This window comes from Piliocolobus tephrosceles, chromosome 2, assembly GCF_002776525.5.
Source record: "Piliocolobus tephrosceles isolate RC106 chromosome 2, ASM277652v3, whole genome shotgun sequence".
Taxonomy (NCBI): domain Eukaryota; kingdom Metazoa; phylum Chordata; class Mammalia; order Primates; family Cercopithecidae; genus Piliocolobus; species Piliocolobus tephrosceles.
In genome coordinates, this window is record NC_045435.1 from 165,984,162 (window position 1) to 166,008,128 (window position 23,967).

The following is a 23,967-nucleotide window of genomic DNA, read 5'->3' on the forward strand; positions in this document are numbered from 1 at the left end:
ATGTGCCCTTAAAATCAGACTATTGCAAAAATTTTCTCCCATTCTGTAGGTTGCCTGTTCACTCTGATGGTAGTTTCTTTTGCTGTGCAGAAGCTCTTTAGTTTAATTAGATCCCATTTGTCAATTTTGGCTTTTGCTGCCGTTGCTTTTGGTGTTTTAGACATGAAGTCCTTGCCCATGCCTATGTCCTGAATGGTACTACCTAGATTTTCTTCTAGGGTTTTTATGGTATTAGGTCTAACATTTAAGTCTCTAATCCATCTTGAATTAATCTTTGTATACAGAATGGGAGAAAATTTTTGCAATCTACTCATCTGACAAAGGGCTAATATCCAGAATCTACAAAGAACTCAAACAAATATACAAGAAAAAAACAAACAACCCCATCAAAAAGTGGGCAAAGGATATGAACAGACATTTCTCAAAAGAAGACATTCATACAGCCAACAGACACATGAAAAAATGCTCATCATCACTCGCCATCAGAGAAATGCAAATCAAAACCACAATGAGATACCATCTCACACCAGTTAGAATGGCAATCATTAAAAAATCAGGAAACAACAGGTGTTGGAGAGGATGTGGAGAAATAGGAACACTTTTACACTGTTGGTGGGATTGTAAACTAGTTCAACCATTATGGAAAACAGTATGGCAATTCCTCAAGGATCTAGAACTAGATGTACCATATGACCCAGCCATCCCACTACTGGGTATATACCCAAAGGATTATAAATTATTCTACTACAAAGAGACATGCACACGTATGTTTATTGCGGCACTATTCACAATAGCAAAGACTTGGAATCAACCCAAATGTCCATCAGTGACAGACTGGATTAAGAAAATGTGGCACATATACACCATGGAATACTATGCAGCCATAAAAAAGGATGAGTTTGCGTCCTTTGTAGGGACATGGATGCAGCTGGAAACCATCATTCTTAGCAAACTATCACAAGAACAGAAAACCAAACACCGCATGTTCTCACTCATAGGTGGGAACTGAACAATGAGATCACTTGGACTCGGAAAGGGGAACATCACACACTGGGGCCTATCATGGGGAGGAGGGAGAGGGGAGGGATTGCATTGGGGAGTTATACATGATATAAATGATGAATTGATGGGTGCTGACGAGTTGATGGGTGCAGCACACCAACATGGCACAAGTATACATATGTAACAAACCTGCACGTTATGCACATGTACCCTAGAACTTAAAGTATAATAAAAAATAATAATAATAAAAAAAATCAGACTATTTTTCCCTGGAAGGTTAGATTGTCTCAAACTCTTTTAGTCTCTAGTATGCTTGGATGAAGCAAACAATCCCTATAGACCTCAACTTGGTACTATAAAAGCAAGCCAAAACCCAAACAATAAATCAGTACAAAGGGGAAGAATAGTAGTGTTTTCCCTAGGGGATACTGTAAATTATTAATTTATGCCAGAAATGAATACAGGCAGTATCAAAATAATGAATCGCTATGACACCAGCCTGCAGACCACCATTTAAGAACACCTGTATAAGGACATAAAAAGTTAAAACATAATTTCTTTCGTGGCCCTAGGGAAGACCTTGGCTCTACTCACAGAACTTCACATTAACCATTCAGAAACGTGCTGTGTCAGAATTCAGAATATTGAAACTCTGCCAGGACTCATTCCAAGTGCTAGCTCTGATCCCTGTGTGCCTGTCTGTTTCTAGTTGGCCAAGTGATCTTCTATCCCGGCCCTATGTTATAGGCCCCCATACTATCATCAGAGCAACATCTTCAGAAAGAGAAAGCAAGTCAAGGGCTGGAGTATGAAGTAATTGTCCTGGAAACAAGACAAATTATAAATTACAGTGTGTCCAAATCATACTTTCTCCAGATATGTCTCAATTATCATGTTTTCACAGATCTCTAGGGGAAAAGAACTGTGTGAATTCATGTACTTATAATGACTAAGGCAAGGTTAGACATTTTTTCCCAACAGAAGCATTCCTTTATTTTTCAACAGGTATCTTTTCCCTTCTAGTTTGTTCTTGAAAATTTAATTCGAACAAAGCAAGACACAGCACAAACAGGGAAAAGAAACCTGTTTTAAAGCCGAGATTTTTTTTTAACAGTTAGAGCCAGTGGAAAAATACAACAGTAATAGTTTGTTACCTAGGTATTCACTGTTGAGGCAGTTCCATCATAATGGTTATTTATTTTCCCTTAAGAAGAGGTTGGTCACTGCTGATTCCAATCAAGTCCTTTTTCAATGTAACCCAGAGCAATTGCATTAAGTGACTCTCCTAAAACCAAACTCTTGTTCTCACTTATTAGATTTCTCTCTCGGGTACTTTATTCAGAGTTATATATCATATCTCCACTGATGGGACTCTTTGGATTTTTGAGCTGTGCCTCCAGAAGCAATTCAATTTCTTTTCTGAAGGAATTGCACAAAGACTTAACGTTTTATTAAATACAATTGCTGCATCTTTCAAGATTATTAAGGAAATGGCATCCTTAAATTTGGCAACATTCTTCAACAAACACATGCTCAGGCACACATATTCAGCCTTGATGTTTTCTGCGTTGCATCAATAAAATTTAATTAAAATGAGTAGAAAAATTACAGTAATTTCCATTTATCATTCTAAAATGCCATTATGAGACTGAAGCCCTTCATACTTACACCTATCAAGCAGGATGATAAAACTGTAATGGGCTATTAAAGGGGGTTATGCCATTGCCATCCTTAGAAATTTTAAGGTAATAATGGCCAACCATCTGTCTTGAGTGTCATCAAAGCAGGTACCAGACCAGCTGATCTCCTAAATTCCATTCAGATCAAGTTTTCCATTATTCATTGAATCAGATCCATACATAGAAGGACATGAAATTTATATGTTGATATCTAAGCACTGATGATGGTATTTTTTGTTTTCTAAAAGTGAAAAATTACGAGAGAGAGAGAGAGAGAGAGAGAGCACACCAGTGAGCACTATCTTTTTAAGGAGTTGGGGCTCTATGTAGTGAGAAAGAATACAAAACCATGATTTGGGGGAAAATATAATAAAGAAAATTAATATTTAGAAAACACTAAATGAGGTAAGTATACTTTCTTAGGGTTTGGTGGGGATGAGAAAGAAAAATTAAGGGAAGACTTTGGAAACTTGTTAGTAAGAAATTTAAAGGTAAATTAGTACGTGCCACCAAGACATTGCCTACTGGGTAGAGATAAAGACAGTCCTGGGAGGTGATTCTGTTACAGAGCCTTTTATGACGGTGATGAAGAAGCAGAATAAAATGACAATAATATTATTCAAGTACTCTTAGGTAGAATGCTGATGAATCCTGAAGAAAGCAAGCCAGCAGAGGCAAAACGGAATAATATATCTGTCATAAGATAAATAGGTGAACAGGATAGATGATGAGACAGCACCAACACTTTGGTGAAAAAAGACTATTGTTGGCTGTACCTATTAAGGCTCTCTCAGGGTTGTAGTAAAGCAGGGAAATAAAAAAAAAAAAACTGGAGGAGAGTAGTGATCTGCAGGAATGGGGTTTCCTTCATCATCCTCTGTTAAGGGGACAGGGAAGAAAAACAGAAAGCCCAAGGAGAAGAAGAATGGATTAGTGATAAAAGGAGAAAACAGTAGAATGCATAAATAAATTGAAAATGATCAGGATAATATGTAAAGTTTCATAAATTTAATAAAAGGGGGAAAGACATGCATGTAATTTTCTGTAAGAAAAGGCCTATAATCAAACATATACAAAGGACATTAAAAACAACGAGTTGTGATGCACTACTCTATTCTTTGGCCTTAACTTCTCTAAGACTATAAAATCTGATTAATAATAGTATTCACCTTGTAGATTTTATGTGAATATTAATGATAAATTACATGAAACATATATGTTCAGTGTCTGACACAATTGTGTTCAACAACTGTTGATACTAAAATTTTTAAAAACTTGGATAGAATAATTGTTTACTAAGAAAGTGGATATGGCCAAAATTAAATGAAGAAGCAGAAAACCCAAATATTCGATCATTACGAAATTAAAAGCACTATCAAACATTACTTCCAAAAGTGGCATTGGGCCTTCTCATACTTTAAAATGTCCACAAATTATTTGACACCCCTTCCCCCACCACCACTTCAAAATGTAAAGCTTAATTTCCCTCCCATTGCGCGTGGTCCAATTTTAGGGAATAGATTCTAACAAATAGAATATGGCAGAAATGACAGTAAATAACTTTAGAGACTAGTTAATCAGAACCATTGCTTCTTTCTTTTTGCTCTTGCTGGTTTCACTTGCTCTGGGCAAAGTGAGCTTTTACATCATGAGGACATCCAAGCAGCCCTGTGGAGGACACAGGTGGAAGAACTGAGGTCTTCTGCCAACAGCCCATGTAAATGAGGCTCTTCGAGAGAATTCTCCAGCCCCAGCCAAGCCTTGAGACACGGAAGCCCTGCCCAACAATTTGTCAGCAACCTCACAAGACCCTGAGCCAAAGCCACCCAGCAAAGCTGATACTCCTGGATTCTAGGACTTCACAAATTATATGAAATAATAATACAAGTTTGTTGTTTAAAGCTGCTAAATTTGGGAGTAATTTGTTACACAGCAATATATGACATATGTACCAAATGTTGTTTTTAGAGGCAGGTGCTGTGTATTTTTAATTTACAGTGCATATTCCTTGATCAATGACCCACGTCCAGCTTGACCCTGGGTTGGAAAACTGGCCCAAGCCCTCAAAGTCATTGAATTTTCCTGGGTTTGTTTCCTCCAAGAAAATTCTGGGTTCAAAAGTTTATCTTTATAGTTTCCCTTAGCTCTGAACTTCTTTGATTTCATGACTTAAAATTTCCAACTGCAATTATATGCTATGATAAACAGATTTGTGGGTGAGAGAGTAGGACAGATTTAATTGAGAAGTTACAGTCCAACTACAGCTTTGTCAGAGAAAACAATTTACATAAAAACTTTTCAAGGAGAAGCATGGATGTCTTACTCATCTTTATTTCTCTCTAGGTCCCAGTACCCAGGACATAGAAGGTATTCACTATTGAAGGTGCCATATATTTATCTGTGGCTCCTACTATAATACATGTTGGTTGTGGAGTAAAGCCTTCTCAAGTAGGGAAATAATTCTTTCTGGGCACTGAAAGTACAATGTGTTCTTGCCATGATGTGGGAGCCCCACTCTCATTAGCATTTAAAAGGAAACACGTATTAGCTGAACTACTAAATGTCCTTTATACAATATAATGAGTTTCATTGAAAAGGATCACCAGCTTAGCTAAGGAGAAATTGAAACACTTTGCCATCATTTATAAATTCAGCCCTTCTAGGATGGTATTTTTAAAGATATTTTGAATGAAGGAGAGAAGAAAAGTGCTAGAAATCTTGACAAAAGAAATGTAATTAGAGTAATTAAAAAAAGGCAATTTTATGCTTTATGAAGGTATCTTTGATCTTCTCAGAAGCCAGGGAGGCAGGGGCATTGTTGCCCATGACATTCTCTCTCCACTGTGCCTTGGAACAGGTAACTGGGATGGAACGTGACTGCTTTTGTTAAAAGAAATAGAAAAAAAATGCACAAAACCATAATCAAAAACCCACTGTAATGCAAATCAGTAAGGCATGGACACACTGCAGGAAACACGCAAGTAATGGAATTGTACTTCGTCTTTCTTTCAATATCTCAAGATCCCCCTAGACATTTGCCTTATGCATCCAACTCATTAAATTTAAATTAATGCATCATATCAGAATTAAATAAAACCATTAATTAGCATATATTCTCTTCTCTATTTTTTATCTTGGAATGTTAATGGTCATAATTCATTCACTCATTAATTTATTTATTAATTCAGAAAGAATTTATCTAGCTCCTAAGTTCAAGGCAAAACCAGACGGTAAATTTCCATAAACTTTTCATATAGATCACAATATCCTAAGAGGTTAAATAGAACAAAAATATGTCTGGAGTCACAGAAAGTTAAGATAAATTTAGATGTTATATATGTACACAGTTTACTAAAAAGAAGTGTGGTGAGTGTTAAGATTGATGTCGTGGAAGTCACTTACCATATTTGCTCATAACTAACCCTTAAAATCACTAACAGAGACAGAAATACTATGAATTGTCCAGTTTTTCCTCAATGATGCTATCATGATTATCTGCATAAGGCAGAAATCTGATTATTATCATTATCTCTATGCCTAAAAGGCTTAACCAATTATTACCCTTATAGGATAGAGTTCTCCCAAGGGGAGCACACTGAGACACTAAAAGGTTCATCTGAACTTACCTCTCCATTTTCATTCTCAGCTGTCTTCCACACGCTTCCCTTCAGTGCTCCCCAACCTATACCAGCGGCCTAACCCTACCTACTTCTCTGAGGCAACCTGACACCCCTGGCACCTAGTTACAGTGTGTTACTTCTTTGTTTCTGGGACTTGTCAAGCTTTTTTTTTTTTTTTTTTTTTCCATTTTTATTTTAGATCGAAGGACTACACGTGTACTTTTGCTATATGGTGTATTGCATAATGCTGAAGTTAGGGGTATGGCTGATCCTGTACTTAGGTAGTGAGCATAGTACACAATAGTTCTATTGTCAACCTTTATTCTTTCCCTCCTGCCTTCTAGTAGCTCTTAGTGTGTACTGCTGCCATCTTTATGTCCACGAGTAACCGATGTTTTTCTTCCACTTACAAGTGAGAACATGTGGTATTTGGTTTTCTGTTCCTGTGTTAATTTGCTTAGGAAAATGGCCTCCAGCTGCATCCATGTTGCTGCAAAGGACATGATTTCATTCTTCCTTATGGATGTGTAGTATTCTGTGGTTTATATGTACCACATTTTCTTTATCTAATCCACTGTTGATGGGCACCTAGATTGATTCCATGTCTTTCTTATTATGAATAGTGCTGCGGAACATATGCATGCATGATTTTTCATAGACTAATTCATTTTCCTTTGGATGTATACCCAGTAATGAGTTTGCCAGGTCAAATGGTAGTCCTGTTTTAGGTTCTTTGAAAAATCTCTGAACTGCTTTCCATGGTGACTGAACTAACTTACATTCCCATCAGCAGTGTATGAGTTCTCTTTTCTCCACAGCCTCATTAGCATCTGCCTTTTAAAAATAACAGCCATTCTGACTGGTGTGAGATAATATCTCACTATGGTTTTGATGTGTACTTCTCTGATAAGTAGTGATGTTGAGCATTTTCTCATATGTTTGTTGGCCACCTGTATGTCTTCTTTCAAGAAGCGTCTGTTCATGTCCTTTCCCAATTTTTATGGGGTTGTTTTTTCGCTTGTTTAGTTGTTTAAGCTTCTTATAGATTCTAGTATTAGATCTTTGTCTGATGCATAGTGTGTGAATATTTTCTCCCATTATGTAGGTTGTCTGTTTACTCTGTTGATAGTTTCTTTTGCTCTGCAGAAGCTCTTTGGCTTAATTAGGTCCCACTTGTCAGTTTTTGTTTTTGTTGTAATTGCTTTTGAGGAGTTTTTATAGTTTAAGGTCCTACATTTAAATCTTTAATCCATCTTAAGTTAATTTTTGTATATGGCGAAAGATAGGGGGTCCAGTTTCATTCTTCCACATGTGGCAAGCCAGCTCTCCAGCACCATTTATTGAACAGGGATTCACTTCCCCATTGCTTATTTTTGTTGCCTTTGTCAAAGACCAGATGGGTGCTGGTGTGCAGCTTTATTTCCAGGTTCTGTATTCTGTTTTATTGCCCTATGTGTCCATTTTTGTACTGATACAATACTGTTTTGGTTACTGTAGCCTTATAGTATAGTTTCAAATTGGGTAACTTCATGCCTCCAGCTTTGTTCTTTCTGTTTAGGATTGCTTTCAAATTCTTTCTTAGTTTTATATTTTTGCATACTCTATTCTTTTTGCTTTTATCCTCCATGACATCTGGGTGACAATATCCTAATTAACTCTACACCCAAACTCCAAAACACCCAACCCAAAAACCAGCTTCCCATGAAAACCTTCCCTCCAGTAAGCAATTCAGTTCTCTGGTTTCCATGACATGTTGTGCATCCCTCTACGTTAACATCTGCCACATGTGGTTGTGCATGTGAGTGTGTGCATGCATACACATATATATGTTTGTGTGCAAGTGTATGTCTTCTGCTATATCAGGACCTCCAAAGGACAAGAACTATGTGGTATTTGCCCTTGTCTTCCTGGCTTCCAGCATGGTACCAGCCATGCAATTACTGTAGTTCTTAGAACACAATTAGTCCATGCTTGAAAAAGCTGTAAGGTTCTTCAGTCATATCCTGAGATGCTGAGTTAGAGCAATATAAGGTTTCTACTCTGTACCCTAAGGATGCAGGCAATCTTAGGGGAAGCCATCACAACCATTCACCTAGCAGCTGAGAGTTTTTCCAGGAAGAAGCATGCAGCCCTCAGTATGAAACTTTTTACTCCAGTATGAACCAGGGACTTTGGTTTTTGATTGCCTCATCCTTGGATTTGCTTTGACAACTTATTGAAATGGTATACCCAGCGATTTGGCCTCAGGTTAAATGGTAAACTCTAATTTCTCCTCTGATCTGTATGCATTGCAGTCTTTAATCAAGTGATTCCTACTCAATTGTAGTCTAAGAGAAAGAACCAGACACATGCGTTATGCTCCATGTCAAGTAAAAGTACATTAGATCTAGAGCATGATCCTTAAAACCCCGTCATTTAATTCAATCATTCATTTTACAGATGGAAAAAGTGAAACTCGTGTGTGTTAAATTAATTATCTGAGACCATACCATGAGTACTAGAGGATGGGGGCAAGACCCAGTTTTCTAGACTCTCAGCCAAGTGTTCTTTCCACTATATCTTTCTGCTCCCATATTCCAGATCCTTTATTTGAATTTTCAGAGTCAGGCACAGAACATATAATTTGGCTGCCATTGTCTTATTTTATTGGAAATTTAAATTTGGATTTGCATTGCTGCTTTTCCATTCAATGGTGATAAACACTATAAATATCATCTGGGGGGAATGGAAATAAAATAAGCATCTGGAAAGAATGTGCTATAATGAAGATGTCATTGTTTGCCCATAAATGCTAGACAAAGAATCTGGCTTTTCAAAAGCAAATACATGAAAACATCTATGTCCATCCCAACTTGTATTTGTGTAAAAAATTAAAATGCACTGAAATAGGTAGATTTTCAAAGGTAACAGAATCAAATACTATATAAAATAAATGACTAATTATCGGAATTAGCTGAAAGTATAATAAATATGGCCAAAGATTCATTTGTTTTTCCTTCCACCCATTCAAGGTTTACTGAATAGACGATGCCCCACAATTGGTACTATCCCATCTACTAACCAAATGATATTTAGTAAGAGGCAAAACAGTTTGAACCACAAAGTAAAAAATCTGAGTTGAAATCTGCTACTTATGAGCCTAGAAAAAACTTGAATACATCATTTTTTTCTTTACTGTTTCATCTCCTCAACATACAAAAGCACTGTTATTTCTCCTACCTTAAAAAAAAAGATATTTTCTTTGGTCCTAATTCTTCCTCCAGTGATTACTTCATTTCTCTGCTGCTCTTCAGCAAAACTTCATTGAAGGACTTGTTGATACATGAGGTTTCCAATTTCTTTCCTCTTATTCTCCCTTGAACCCATTCTATTCAGGTTTTCTGCCAACATGGTTCTTAACACTGTTATCAATGATGTTCATTTTCTTCATCTTACTTGAAATTTCAGCAGCATTTGTTATAACTCATCATGCTCCTTGAGACGCTCTTCTTTTGACTTCTAGGACGCCATACTTTCCTTTTCTTTTCCCTAATATCTATTACCTTTCAGGCTCATTTGCTGATTTTGGATTTCTTAACATTGGAGTACCTTAGATTGGTCTTTGGACCTCTTCTCTATCACTGCCTTAGAGATTCCATCCAGTCTCATGTTCTCAGTATCATCTTTATATGATATGCAATTATCATCTCTATATGTTAGTCATATGCTGACGACACTCAAAATTATATTTTTCTCCTAGACCTCTCCTCTGAACTCCAGAATTCTACATCCAACTGGCTATACAACAGCTCCACTCGACTAATACACATCCCAAACTTAACAAGTCAACCCTGGGCTCATAATTTTCCCCCAAACCTGTTATAGTCTTCCCTAGTTAATAATGGACACTTCTATTCTTTTAAAATGTATGTACATGCTTGTCCTTAAAGGTCTCAAGTGTTTCCCCACCTCATTTGGGCTCTCCACGACCTGTCCCTTCTCACTGCTCTGCTATTTCTCTCATACTCTCCCTTGTTTGCTTCATACCAGCCACATTGGTTCTCCTGCTCCCCGGGGCCTCTGTATCTGTCATTCCCGATTTCTCTACAGCTCTGTCCCAAATGTCCACATGACTCCCTGTTTTACTTTTTTCAAATATCACCTTGCTGAGGCCTTTCCTGGATACCCAATCTAATATTACAAGCCTGCCTTCCCATCATATATTCCTAGCTACCCATCCCTGCTTTATTACTGGCCTTATGTCTTACCATGAGTGCACTGTATACTTTGCTTATTTATTTTGACTGCTATGAAGCTCACCTAGAAATTCTTTTTTGGTTCACTGTTGTATCCACGGTACCCTGAGCAGTGGCTGGCACAAAGTAGGCTCTCAAAAAAAATTTGTTCAATGCATGAAGGGAATCAGTGATAATAAGAGTTACCTCTTAGGTAGAAAGGTAAGTAGAAAGTAAATGAGATAAGCACTTTGTACGTGTTAATGCACAGTAAATGTTAATTATTTACATTTATTTCATATACCCATGTGTATTTGTTGGCAATAATTTTTGGTGGCAATTATGTGAAGGGAAAGAGAAATTCTAATTAAAAGGGATGCTATGGAAGTACATGGGTTTGCAAGTTAGCCTCAGGCAAGGTAAATACAGCTGATGGGAACACCCTGGAGTTTGGCCCAGATAACAAGCTCCCAGGCCCCCCTGCGGGGTGAGGGAATGTGGGAGGAAATGTGTTGGAGGAAGGCTGGAAATCATCTGAGTGGGTTCATGGGGTCTGTACATAGTCTTCTGAATGGCTCTGGGTGAGACCTCCGGGCCATAATGCTGTGTGCTGATGTCCGTCTTGAGTATCCCTAGCAGTGCTCAGCTCCCAGGGTAAGAGACAGGGCTTACAGTATCTGTCTGTTTCTAGGACTTGATGTGCACACCCTAAAGCAACAAAGAACTCCAAGTCCAGGGAAATGAATTGCTGCATATGTTCATACACTCTTTAATAGGATGCTCTGGTATTCAAAATACAAATCCTTATGTTGGGTAACAGCATCATAGTGCCTCTATTATACTGCTTTTTGCCTAACACATAGTGATGCTACATGTGTTTTCATAGGTTGAAGCAAAAATGAAGTTCCTACATCTAAAGGGTCATTATCATGGACGAAACATATCTTAAAATGAAAACATACAACTTTAAAAAGGCACTCTAATTCTTCAAGCTATAAAGAATGCATAATTCTCTAAAGCCTTTGTATCCAGATATAGCTATTTGATTAACGGGTATAGACAGAGTTGAAGAGAACTCTTTTGTAAATCATGTCATCTTTGAATTTTATAACTCAAACGTGATTTACATGGATTTCCCTGAGTTTACTGATTGGCTTCCTACCCTCTCATTAAACAGTCCCAGCAACAGAAGCAAAGAAGCTGTGTAACTGCCACCTTCCCGTTGACAGTGTGAACACAACCTGGGATATGTAGAGCAAGATACTGTGTCCTGTAACCATGTAACATCACAGAATACTGCCCAAACCTTTCCAGTTTCAGAGAGGACACAGTGGCAACGTCTTTAGTACATGCCTCAGCGTTTCTCTACAATTTGGAATTTGTTTCCCACGAGAATTTCAACTCTGTTTGTTATACTAGTGCAGGGCCTCTGGTGTGGCTGTGAGCCTCTGATTGCACTCTTTCAAAGTGGGGACCTTAGACTCTTTATACTAGAGAAAGGGATGTGCATATGTATATGCATGCATAGATATGCAAGTATGTATAACTATGTACATATGCTCTGTATGTACATATTATAAGAAAAAAATGAGCAGAAAATGACAGATCCTGATAGAAAAGAAGTGAGGAAAGGGATGAAAATGAAATGGAAGGGAATTAGCATTTATTAAGCTTCTGCTACAAGGCCAGGCACCCAAAAAAGACGGCAGTGTGTGGAACAAAGATGGGGATATGCAGTTACCTAGATGTTAAGGAAAGAACTTGTAAGATTATCTTCCTTAAAGGAGAGTGATGTAAAAATGAATGCTGGCAACCTGTCAGGGAGGGCTTGTCAAGCCATTCAGAGGGAGAACAGAAGGCTATGGGCACTGATTTTAGCTTTGTCTCCCCTAGACGCTGGGCTGCTGTCTTGCCATGAGATGAGTTATCTTTGAAGTTCTGCTGAGCAGTCTAGATAGAATGACTTGAAAGTGCAAGTCCCTAAACAGGGTTCAGCTTCCCAGCGTACAAATATGCTCAGAGAACCAGAAGAGGTTAGGAAAAAACAGCCCAAGACATTTCCCTTTAAGCCTTAGGAAAAGCTAGTAGTATTCAAAATTAAAGGGATTCTGAAAGACTATATGTTGGAGGTTTCTGGATATTGGTATCAGTTTTTTGTTTGGGGGGCTTTTTTCTTTTGTTTCACTCAGGGGGCCTCAAGATTTCTGTAATTGCATCTTGTGATTCCTCTGAGGAACTTGAGGTGATGGGCAGAGGGGAAGGGTGACCTTGCGGAGTCCCTGGGCAGGTAGAGGTAGAGTCAAGCTTGGGATGTGACAAAGACAGAGGGATGAAAGTGATAGCTCATTCTGGAGAGCTTCAAAGTCCTCAGGAAGTCCTGTTTAGGAATTTCTGGCCAATTACAGGTTTTGCTTTGGTTGCTTTTGCTTTCTCTACTCCCACTGCCCTAATATCACATCAGACGTCTTCAGCATCACCATGTTTATTACAAGAGACCTCTCTACCTCCACTTGCATTTTGGGTTAGATTGCATCATTCAGTCCAATTCTCCATCATTGCCTATGTCCACATTCTTTGCCACATAACTTTGCAGTGCTCTCCCACTGTGGTCAGGGGTTGGCTTGGCCTCTGTACACTGGACTATGCCATATAATTTTCCTTGGCCAATGAGATATTTAGAAGATATGATATAAGCACAGCATGGAAATGGACCTTCTTCAACACTGGGGCTTGCTTTTCTATCAGGAGAAGAATGACAAACAGGTGGCACTAGCAAAGCCTACCAGTCAAGCCTACTTTAGAATAGAGCCCCCAACAAACCAACAGACACATACATAAGCTCAGCTGGTACGAACAGATGCACCCAGTCCAACTCCGATCAAAATGGCTAAAGCTTACAGGTGTGTGATCAATAAATGATTACTGTTGGATGACCCTGGGGTTTTGTGAAAAAGCTAACTGATACAAGTGCTGTTTGGTCCATGTTCTTCATGTCTGCCAGAGTCATATTCCTAAAATGGAACTACAATGATCTTAAAATTATTTTGCCTAGGACCCTTCAACGACTTCTTGTTATGGGCCGAACTGTGTTCCTCCAAAATTCATATGTTGAAGTCCTAAACCCCAGTAGCTCAAAATGTGACTGTATTTGGAAATGGAGTCATTGAAAATGTAATCAGCTAAGATGAGGTCATACCAGAGTATGGTAGGCCCCTAACTCAATATGACCTGTGTCCTTATAAAAGAGGAAATTTGGTGGTAGACATGCATGTAGGGAGAATGCTATGAGAACACAAAGGCAGAGATTGGGGTGGATGTGTCTAGAATCCAAAGAACATTAAAGATTCCAGAAATCTTCTAGAGGCTAAGAGAGAGAGAGAGAGAAAGAACAGATTCTCCTCCACAGCCCTCAAAAGGAGTTATCCTGCCAATACCTTGATCTCAGACTCTGGTCTCCAGAACTGCGAGACAATACGTTCCTGTTATGTAAGCCACTCCCCATTACTTATAGGTTATAGTCTAAAGTCCTTCGCAAGATACATAAGTCCTTTCATGAGTTTGTCTCTGATCTCACTGTATCCCACTTGCTTCAGCCTTGCCCCATTCACAAGCCATGCTGAACTATTTACAGAGCTTCCACTGGCTGCTCAAGAGACAGTGTTCATGCTGATCCCTTGGCCTCAAATGCCCTTGTGGTTACCTTCTACCTTCTAGTAGACCCCAGATCTTTACCTAGTTAACTTCTATTTATATTTCAAGCTCCAGGTTGGACATCATCTCTGGAAACTTTCTCCTGACTTTCTCAATCCTAACTGTAGGGTGATGTCCTACTAAAGCTCCTTATGCACACTATAGAGATATTTCTATGACAGCAGTTATAAAACTGTGGCAAGTTGTTAGCTACACATCTGGGTTCTCATCAGCAGTATTGATAATGAACCTCTTGAAGCCAGGGTCATAAACTATCTGTTCTTGTATTCCTAGTAGCTAGCACGGTGCTTGGCACAGAGTGGCTGTGCAGCAAATGTCTGCGGAAAGAATGTGTGTGTTTATGTGGAAATATCCAAACAGATGTGTTCTTGGCATAAGGGAGATATATTCTGCTTGTGTGACAACTGGCAGTTGAGTTTGCTTGGCATCAAAAGCACCCAATTAAAGACCAAACCTCACTTCTTTCTTTTTCTTCATTTCCTTCTTTCTCTATAACTACCCAATCTCACATGCTTTATAATGCTTTTAGATGTAAGTGACTGTGAATTATTATCAACTGTATGTCTTTCATCTTTAAGACTGACAGTCTAAGTTCAACATCTCTCAGGAGGGAGAGACTATTATAGCTATATTTTTGCTTACCAAGAGAATTGTTAATGGTTATCCTGGAGGGAAAAAAATCTATTAATATCCAACTCGTAAAGAAGCCTTAAGCTTACATTCTTCCTTTACTAATGAAATTCTTTCTGACTATACTGCCAGAATTGCTACATAACCGTTTCACTGAGAAAAGAGACCAAGTCTGTAGTAAATTTTTTCTTTTACCTGTTTAGTTCTTATTTTGGAATCCGAAGACAGATTGTTGTAGGTATAATGTGCTTGTGTGACTCCACAGAAGAGAACAGCAACTATTCCTGAAATTAAAAAACAGATCAGTCAAAACCAATTTTATTTTCCATCCAAGTCAAAGGGTAGGGCTATTCCCACCGGAAAATAGACTTGGTGTCAGTAGAGTTAAAACTGCTAGTAGTTACCATGATAATGAAACCTAGGTCAATCTTGCTACTTGCTTTAAACAGGGTTTAAACAGGGTCTTGAAGGATTACACCTAAAGAAAAACATTAAGAAGTAGATTCTTCCTGGAGATAAACAGGTCCCTGTTCATGAGCTAGAAAAGTTATATTTGAAAACATGAACAAAAGACTGCATAGTCAACCCTGGGTTTTTCATAGCCAGTGCCAACTACTTTGCTGGATTTTAAACTAAATACTGGCTTATTTTCTGAAAGATATTTGCTTTCCACTGTATACTTTGGGTAGCCTGAAGAGGTTCCTGTCATACCGTAATTTAGTATTAAAAGTGATGAGTGACAAACCTAAGACATCTACAAGGGTTTTGCTGCCCCTGCCAATGCTCCTACTTGCCAAGCAAGAGAGAGGAGACCTTGTTTGCTCCTGTGCCTCTCTGGAAAGGCTAGGTGCTCTGTCCTGCTGCCGAACATACCGAAGGCATTCACTCCTTGAAAGTAAACTGGTCTGTTCTTGTGTGATTCCTACCAACAGTGGACCTTTAGTTGCTTCTTGGCATCTGCAGGATTTATTTCTTAAATCACATATCAGCTTTAAATGCGACATGAAGTCACACATACACTAGATGCTTTCTGGAGACATAGGAATAGCGACCCTGAGACCGATGTGCTATCTGTCCCCGGGCTCTGTTATTCTCTGTGTTATTGTCCCTGGGCTGGAGTGGGGAAGCAGTGGGAGCTTGCACGGTACTTTGGATTAAAGATTAGCTCAATTATGGGAAATTGGGCATAGAGGAGGGCTTTGGGAAAAATGCAAGATATAAGTATTCCTTGACTCAGACCAAGGGGATTGAATTGAATTTTAAGCAGCAAAATCTTTCCAACCAAAAACACTCATAAATTAAATGCTGATGATTCTTAAGAATATAGAGATACGTGAACTGAATACTGACATTTCAAGTGAATCTGCAACAAAGAATTTTAAAGAACTGAGCTTTTAAAAAATACGTAGACTGTATGCTTCCACTTACATGTTGGTTATTTTTCAGGTGAGCACTGGATAAAACATTGTTAACACATATTTACATAAGTGTGTAGAATCTACATGACTTATTGTCTTTTAACATTATGCTTCAAAATTTTAGACAAAAGAATAAAACAAGTAGCAAATTTTACCATGAAATATCTATTCGGTAGGTAATTCAACAGATTTTTTGGTAACTTCTCAGTTTCTTAGCATCTCTTCAGAAATTCTAAGGCAAAAATGCTTATAAAATATTTTACTCATCATAGAATTTCTATTTTAAAAAGCAACAAATACCAGGGGAACTTTCAGTGTGCTGAAGCACTAAGTACTTCAAAGCACAAAGAGGATTACCCTGTATACTATTTTGGCATAAATCATTTCTCTTTATTTATTTAAAAATGTGACCTATGTCTGTCTAGTGTGTAGTCTATTAGGGGTTTTTCTGGGTGAGGTTTGGCTGACCTGTTCACTGTTGTGGAACTGTTTTGACTAGATACTGATCTGTAGAGAAGTAGTGAATAAAACAGCAGGTGTGTCTGTGTATGGATAGCAAATAAATTCATTTTAAGAACAAGAATAGGTAACAAAGAAGTGTTACAAAGGATAAGGAAGGGACTAAGATTGTCTGAATACCACTGTGGGCCAAGAACAGTGGTTATTTCATTTACATCTTGTTTACTGCAGTGAGTTACTATCTCACAACAGGTTCACAACGATTAAGCAGTCTCTCCCACTGCCTTCTTCTTTTCAGTAACAGCATCCATTCTTTCTGCTGCCCAGGGGGAAACTTTGGGACCACCCTAAGTGCACCTCTCACTGCAAATCAGCAATTTTGTTTACTTGTCCTTCAAAATACACCTTGAACCCAAACACTTCTCAACATCTCCATTCCTAGCATCCTTTTCCAAGCCACCACAACTTTTGGCCTGGATTACAACAGTAGCTTCCTAACTGGTCTCCCTGCCTCCCATGGTAGCCCCTAGCAATAATGCTTCTTGAAAAACTAGTCAGACCATGTCAAGCCTTTGCTCAAAACTTTGTAATGGATTTCTGTGGCTTAAAAGGTACTGCAAGATCTGTTCCTGCCCCTTCCCTACTCCCCACAACTTGCTGACCTCTTCTCTGACCACTCCCCTCCCTCTGCCTTAACTTTCAATATCCTCGCTAAGTGTGTTCTCCCAGAGACCCTTGCACTTCCTTCCAGGTCCTACTGTTTGGAAAGCTCTGCAGATATCCACATGGCTCCCTCCTTCCTTCAGATATCTGTTTAGATGTTACATGAACAGACAGGTCTTCTTCATCCACTCTGTACAAATTGTTCACTCTCATCGTTCTCTACTTGCTTTATTTTTTTCCTGTATTATATACTGCTACTTGATGTTTTATATATTTATGTGTTTATTTTCTGCCTTCCTGAATGATATGGTTTGGCTGTGTCCCCACCGAAATCTCGTCTTGAATTGTAGTTCTCATAATTCCCACATGTTGTGGGAGGGACCTGGTGGGAGATAACTGAATCACGGGGGCAGCTCCCCCATACTGTTCTCTTGGTAGTGAATAAGTCTCACGAGATCTGATGATTTTATAAGGGGTTTCCCCTTTCACTTGGCTCTCATTTCTCTCTTGTCTACTGCCATGTAAGGTGTGCCTTTCACCTTCCACCGTGATTGTGAGGCCTCCCCAGCTACGTGGAACTGTGAGTCCATTAAACCTCTTTTTCTTTATAAATTTTCCAGTCTTAAACATGTCTTTATCAGCAGCATGAAAACAGACGAATACACTGTAACACAAGGCAAAGCTCATTGAAGGCAGAGGGATTCCTAACGCTTAGAGCAGTACCAGGCACATGGTAGGCACTCCGTATTTGTTGAATAAATACAAATGCAGATTCAACATTTATTTGTCGAATAAATAAGTGAACATTTCCATCTCTATTGAACAAGTAAGACACTAAAGTAATTTACTCAAGGTCACCTCTAAAGTGACAGAGCTGAGATCAAATAGTCCATAGACTCCCTGTGCTTTTCTGCCTATATTAGACCATCTGTGAATGTTTTAAGGTGATCTTAAGCCATCTAAAAAATACCATTTCTGATATCCCAGGAACTAGCCAGAGATTTTATGAAAAAGATTGCATATCTGAACCAACTGTGCTTATCATTGGAGAATATTTTCCCTAGTGGCTGCATTGGTTATCATTTCCTTGCCTCCAGTAGAAAACTAACAGGCTATGTTGTTGCTAAATACCTTTTGAGTCTTGTATGGATGGATATGTCATATAAACAACAAACAATGGAGAATGAACCCGTATGACCAGAGGCTTGGTGTTGTAATGAAAATAAAACAACAAAATTGATCTGACCCTTAGTATTAGCATACACAATCATAATTCCATAGCTTAGTAATTAATTCACATGGATTACTGCAATTAGTATGACTCTTACAAGCCAAACACATTTTGAAAATGTCTCATCTAAATACATCTATTATCTATAAAATTCTCCACCACCGAAACAAATTCAAAATTGACTGTTTTTCTACCTTACGAAAGAACATTTTAATTGTCACTATGTTTTTCCATACTCATGCTTGTGAGCCCTAGCTGTGCTGCTGTTATGTGAGGTCCTAAATAGTTCTCTTAAATTCTATGAACCTCAGATTCTTGTGTGTAAGAAAGAGGGTGAGGGGGACCCTCAAGGGACCCAGAAATGCTTTTTGTGCCAGTTATCAAACTAGTGTCTCAGCTCCAAATCCACCCATCTTTACTGGTTCTGTGATCCTGGCACTGGGGTCCTACAAACCATGCTTCCCTTTGCCAGTGCTGTTGGATCCTGCCAGTATGAAGTGCCAGAGGATGACTAGAACCCAGTGGAGGAGAGAAGGGCTTGCTCCTTCTTATTTGCCTGCTCTTCCTGTTAGCTTCATCTCAGCAATGACACACCCCAGAGAGGGCAACCAGGCAGTGTCCTTAGAATTCTGGATCCTAGCCCAGTTGTTCCCTCCTAGGGGCTTCTAGATTCATTTCCCTTTGCTCCTCCTACTCCTAGGGTTCACACTTGCTTCCTGTAAATATTACCTCTCTGATACCTTTGTGCACACTTTGTACCTTTTGAGATCTCCACCAACTCTCTACCCAATTTCCTGAATTAAACTCTGTCAATAGCCAGATTGTTTTCTTTTTTCTGAGTGAATCCTGGCTGATATTCTCTTGTGGGTATCTTCTCTTTCTAAACTTTGATAATTCTTGGAAACCACAGTTTCCATTTGAAAATAAAATCCAATTCATATCTTCCCTGTCATAACTGAAACAATGAGGAACACTAGGGGCAGGCAAGACCCTGTGTGGTTCAAGAGAACTGGGACTCATCCTCTTTTTAATCTTACCCATGGTTGGAATTGGTATTTTTAAAAAGTGATGTGGTTATATGGTTTGGCTGTGTCCCCACTCACATCTCATCTTGAATTGTGGTTCTCATAATCCCCATGTGTCATGGGAGGAACCCAGTGGGAAGTGACTGGAACATGGGTGTGGTTTCCCCCATGCTGTTCTCATGATAGTGAGTGAGTTCTCACTAGATCTGATGGTTTTATACGTGTCTGCCATTTCCCCTGCTTGCACTCATTCTCTCTCTTGCCACCCTGTGAAGATGTGCCTTCTGCCAGAATCGTAAGTTTCCTGAAGCCTCCTCAGCCAAGAAGAACTGTGAGTCAGTTAAACATCTTTTCTTTATAAATTACCCAGTCTCAGGTATTTCTTCATAGCAATGTGACAATGGACTAATACAGTAAATTGGCATTGAGTGGGGTGGGATGTTGGTATTAGGGTATTCAAAAATGTCGATGCAACTTTGGAACTGGGTAACAGGCAGAGGTTGGAACAGTTTGGAGGGCTCAGAAGAAGACAGGAACATGAGGGAAAGTTCAGAACTTCCTAGAGACTTGGGGGACTCAGAAGACAGGAAGATATGGGAAAGGTTGGAACTTCCTAGAGACTTGCTGAATAGCTTTGACTAAAATGCTGACAGTGACATGGACAATGAAGTCCAGGCTGAGTTGGTCTCAGATGAGGAACTTGTTGGGAACTGGAGCAAAGGTGACTCTTGCTATGCTTTAGCAAAGAGACTGGTGGCATTTTGCCCCTGCCCTGGAGATCTGTGGAAATTTGAACTTGAGAGAGATAATTTAGGGTATCTGGTAGAAGAAATTTCTAAGCAGCAAAGTATTCAAGAGAACTCAAAGCATAAAACTTGGGAAAATTTGCAACCTGACAATACAATAGAAAAAAATAAAACCATTTTTCTGGGGAGAAATTCAAGACCACTACAAAAATTTACATAAGTAATGGGAAGCCAAATGTTAATCACCAAAACAATGGGTAATATGTCTCCAGGGCATGTCAGAGACCTTCAAAACAGCCCCTCCCATCACAGGCCTGGAGGCCTAGGAGAAAAAAATGGTTTCTTGGGCCTGGCCCAGGCCTGCCCTGCTCTGTGCAGCCTCAGGACGTGGTGCCCTGTGTCCCAACTGCTTTAGCTCCAACTTCTACATGGTGTGGAGACTGTGGGTACACAGAAGTTAATAATTGAGAATTGGGAACCTCCACCTAGACTTCAGAGGATGTATGGAAATGCCTAGATGTACAGGCAGAAGTTTGCTACAGTGGTGGAACCCTCAGGGAGAACCTCTGCTAGAGTAGTATGGAAGGAAAACATTGAATTGGAACCCACACAGTCTCCACTAGGGCACTGCCTAGTGGAGCTGTGGGAAGAGGACCACTGCCCTCTAGACCCCAGAATGGTAGATCCACTGACAGCTTGCACCATGCACCTGGAAAAGCAACAGACACTCAACACCAACCCATGAAAGCAGCTGAGACAGGGTTGTACCCTACAAAGCCACAGGGTCAGAGCTGCCTAAGACTGTGGGAGCCCAAGTCTTGCATCAACATGACCTGGATGTGAAACGTGGAGTCAAAGGAGATCATTTTGGAATTTTAAGGTTTAATGACTGATGTAATAGACTGTGGACTTCCATGGGGCCTGTACCTCCTTTGTTATGGCCAATTTCTCTCGTATGGAATGCAATGCCTGTACCCTTGTTGTATCTAGGAAGTAACTAACTTGCTTTTGATTTTACAGGCTCATAGGCAGAAGGGACTTGCCTTGTCTCAGATGAGACTTTGGACTTGGACTTTTGGGTTAATGCTGGAATAAGTTAAGACTTTGGGGGGCTGTTGGAAGGACATGATTGTGTTTTGAAATGTGAGATATGAGATTTGGGAGGGCCAGGGGCAGAATGTTATGGCTTGGCTGTGTCCTCACCCAAATCTAATCTTGAATTATAGTTCCCATAATCCCCATGTGTTATGGGAGGCACCTGGTGGGAAGTAATTGGATCACAGGGACAGTTTTCCCCATGCTGTTCTCATGATAGTGAGTGAGTTCTCACTAGATCTGATGATTTTATAAGTATCAGGTATTTCCCCTTCTTGCACTCTTTCTCTCTCCTGCCGCCCTGAGAAGAGGTGCCTTCCGCTATGATTGTAAGTTTCCTGAGGCCTCCCCAGCCATGTGGAACTGTGAGTCAATTAAATCTCTCTTTATAAATTACCCAGTCTTGGGTATTTCTTCACAGCAGTGTGAGAATGGATAATACCCAGCCTTTATACTGGAACAAGTGGTTTGGAGAGAGAAATATGTTAGACCTGGAACTATTAATGAGGCATAGCCCAGACTTGGATTTATGTCTTCCAATTACCAATCCCATAATCCTTCCGAAACACAAGCACAATCCTATGGTAGAGTAGCTACTGTGACGTGTAAGTGTAAAAATGCAGTTCCCATTATATGTTTGAGCTGAAAGATTATCTGCCAGCATTGTAGTAGAAAGGATTCTTTTCTTAAAGTCTGGATTTCCTCCAATTCTGAAGGCCTGTCATTTTCCTTTGTATTACTTCATTAATCCACTAGGATGAACCCTTCAATTCAGTCTTTTTTTTTTTTTTTTTTTTTAAAGGTCAAAGAAATAATACTGGTTCCAGATGAAACCTTTAGGCATTTTGATTAGAGGCCAATTTTCTCAATAAGTGAAGACAAGAAAAACTTACCGGCTTTCAAAATTGTTTCAATTTCAAACAAGTCTAAAATAAAATTTAAAAATATATTGTTACCATATCTTCTACTCATAAGAACTTAATTTTTTCAAATAAGCTATGAGGTTTAAAGAGAAACTCCAAAAGTCTTCTCCACATAGAAAAGGATGTTTTTAAATCTCTAGAACACAAACCTTCAGATCAAAGGACATGGAAAATAGTGAGTTCTAATGACTCTGCCCAAGTGACAGAAGCAGTTCACCCTACAAAGGAACCCACTCCCTCTCTCCTTCTCTCTTACTGCTGTTTCTTACCATTTTGCCTTGCCTGTTCTTGTCACTTCCAGGCTTTGCTTAATTTACAGCTTATATCACTGTCCTCTCCATATATCAGAAGCCACTTGACTGCACTTGGAAGTGCAACAGTGGCCCAAGAATCCACAAGGCAATGACTCTGTCCAGTGTTTCTTGAATATTAATGTACATCTGAATCGCCAAATCACCTGGGGTACTTGTTAAAATGCAGATCCTCCTTCAGTAGGTTTGGGGTAGAGACCCCAATTCTGCATTTTTATGCTATTAGGGGATGTCCATGATGCTGGTCCTTGGACCACACTTTGAGGAGAAAGTCTCTCACTAACGTCTGGGTCTAGGTATCAACTCACCCTTGCTAAGAGTTGGCTCTGACCTTGTATGTCTCCACAAGAGATTTTTCCCTTATTCTTGACCTTTTGTTTTAGTATTTTGGAACAATTATAAGACATCTTCAAAGGAGTACCATCATTTTTGCTACCCGTTTTTTTTTGGCATATAAATATCTTTTGCTAACTTCAAAAAATGTTTCAAAATTATATTTTTGTGTTTTATTCTTTGGTTTTCTTTTTCTAGCTTTCCAGAATTGACATGGTTCTGTGAAGTCATTTTAGTTTGAGAGAGAAACTTTTATTATCAAGAAAATCTGAGAGGTTTTAAATTTTTTTTACTTTACTTTAAAATTATTTCCTTTTCATTCCAAGAATATTGGAATGTGAAAAAATTACATAAAATAAAATTGATGATATACTTTACCACCAAAAAGTTGAATAAAACTTTTTCTTTCAAAAAAAAAAGGAAACAAATAAATCACATCTTTTGATCACAATGTTATAAGGCTGTCATATTTTTTATCACAATGTTATGAGACTGAAAATTAAAAAAGCATAGGCTAAATAAATGTATCCACTGAAGACTTTAAAATGCATTTTTTAAAATTAAAATTTGAGTTGAGGCCAAATGCAGTGGTTCATGCCTGTAATCACAGCACTTTGGGAGGCTGAGGAAGGCTGATCACCTGAGGTCAGGAGTTCGAGACCAGCCTGGTCAAAATGGCAAAACTCTGTCTCTACTAAAAATACAAAAACTAGCCAGGCATGGTGGTGTGCACCTGTAATCCCAGGTACTTGGGACGTTGAGGCAGGAGAATTGTTTGAACCCGGGAGGTGCAAGTTGCAGTGAGCTGAGATTATGCCATTGTACTCCAGCCTGGGCAATAAGAGTGAAACTCCATCTCAAAATAAATAAATAAATAAATAAATAAATAAATAAATAAATAAATAAA

At 39.0% G+C, this 23,967-nt stretch overlaps 1 protein-coding gene across 1 annotated transcript in view; it reads right to left on the reverse strand.

Annotated features, from left to right (window-relative positions):
- Positions 1 to 23,967, reverse strand: part of SLC9A9 (solute carrier family 9 member A9) — a 595,600-nt gene that overhangs the window by 278,121 nt on the left and 293,512 nt on the right. The window contains exon 9 of the mRNA XM_023215367.2: positions 15,052 to 15,140. Coding sequence (XP_023071135.1) covers positions 15,052 to 15,140 — 89 coding nt within the window. The remainder of the gene's footprint in view (positions 1 to 15,051; positions 15,141 to 23,967) is intronic.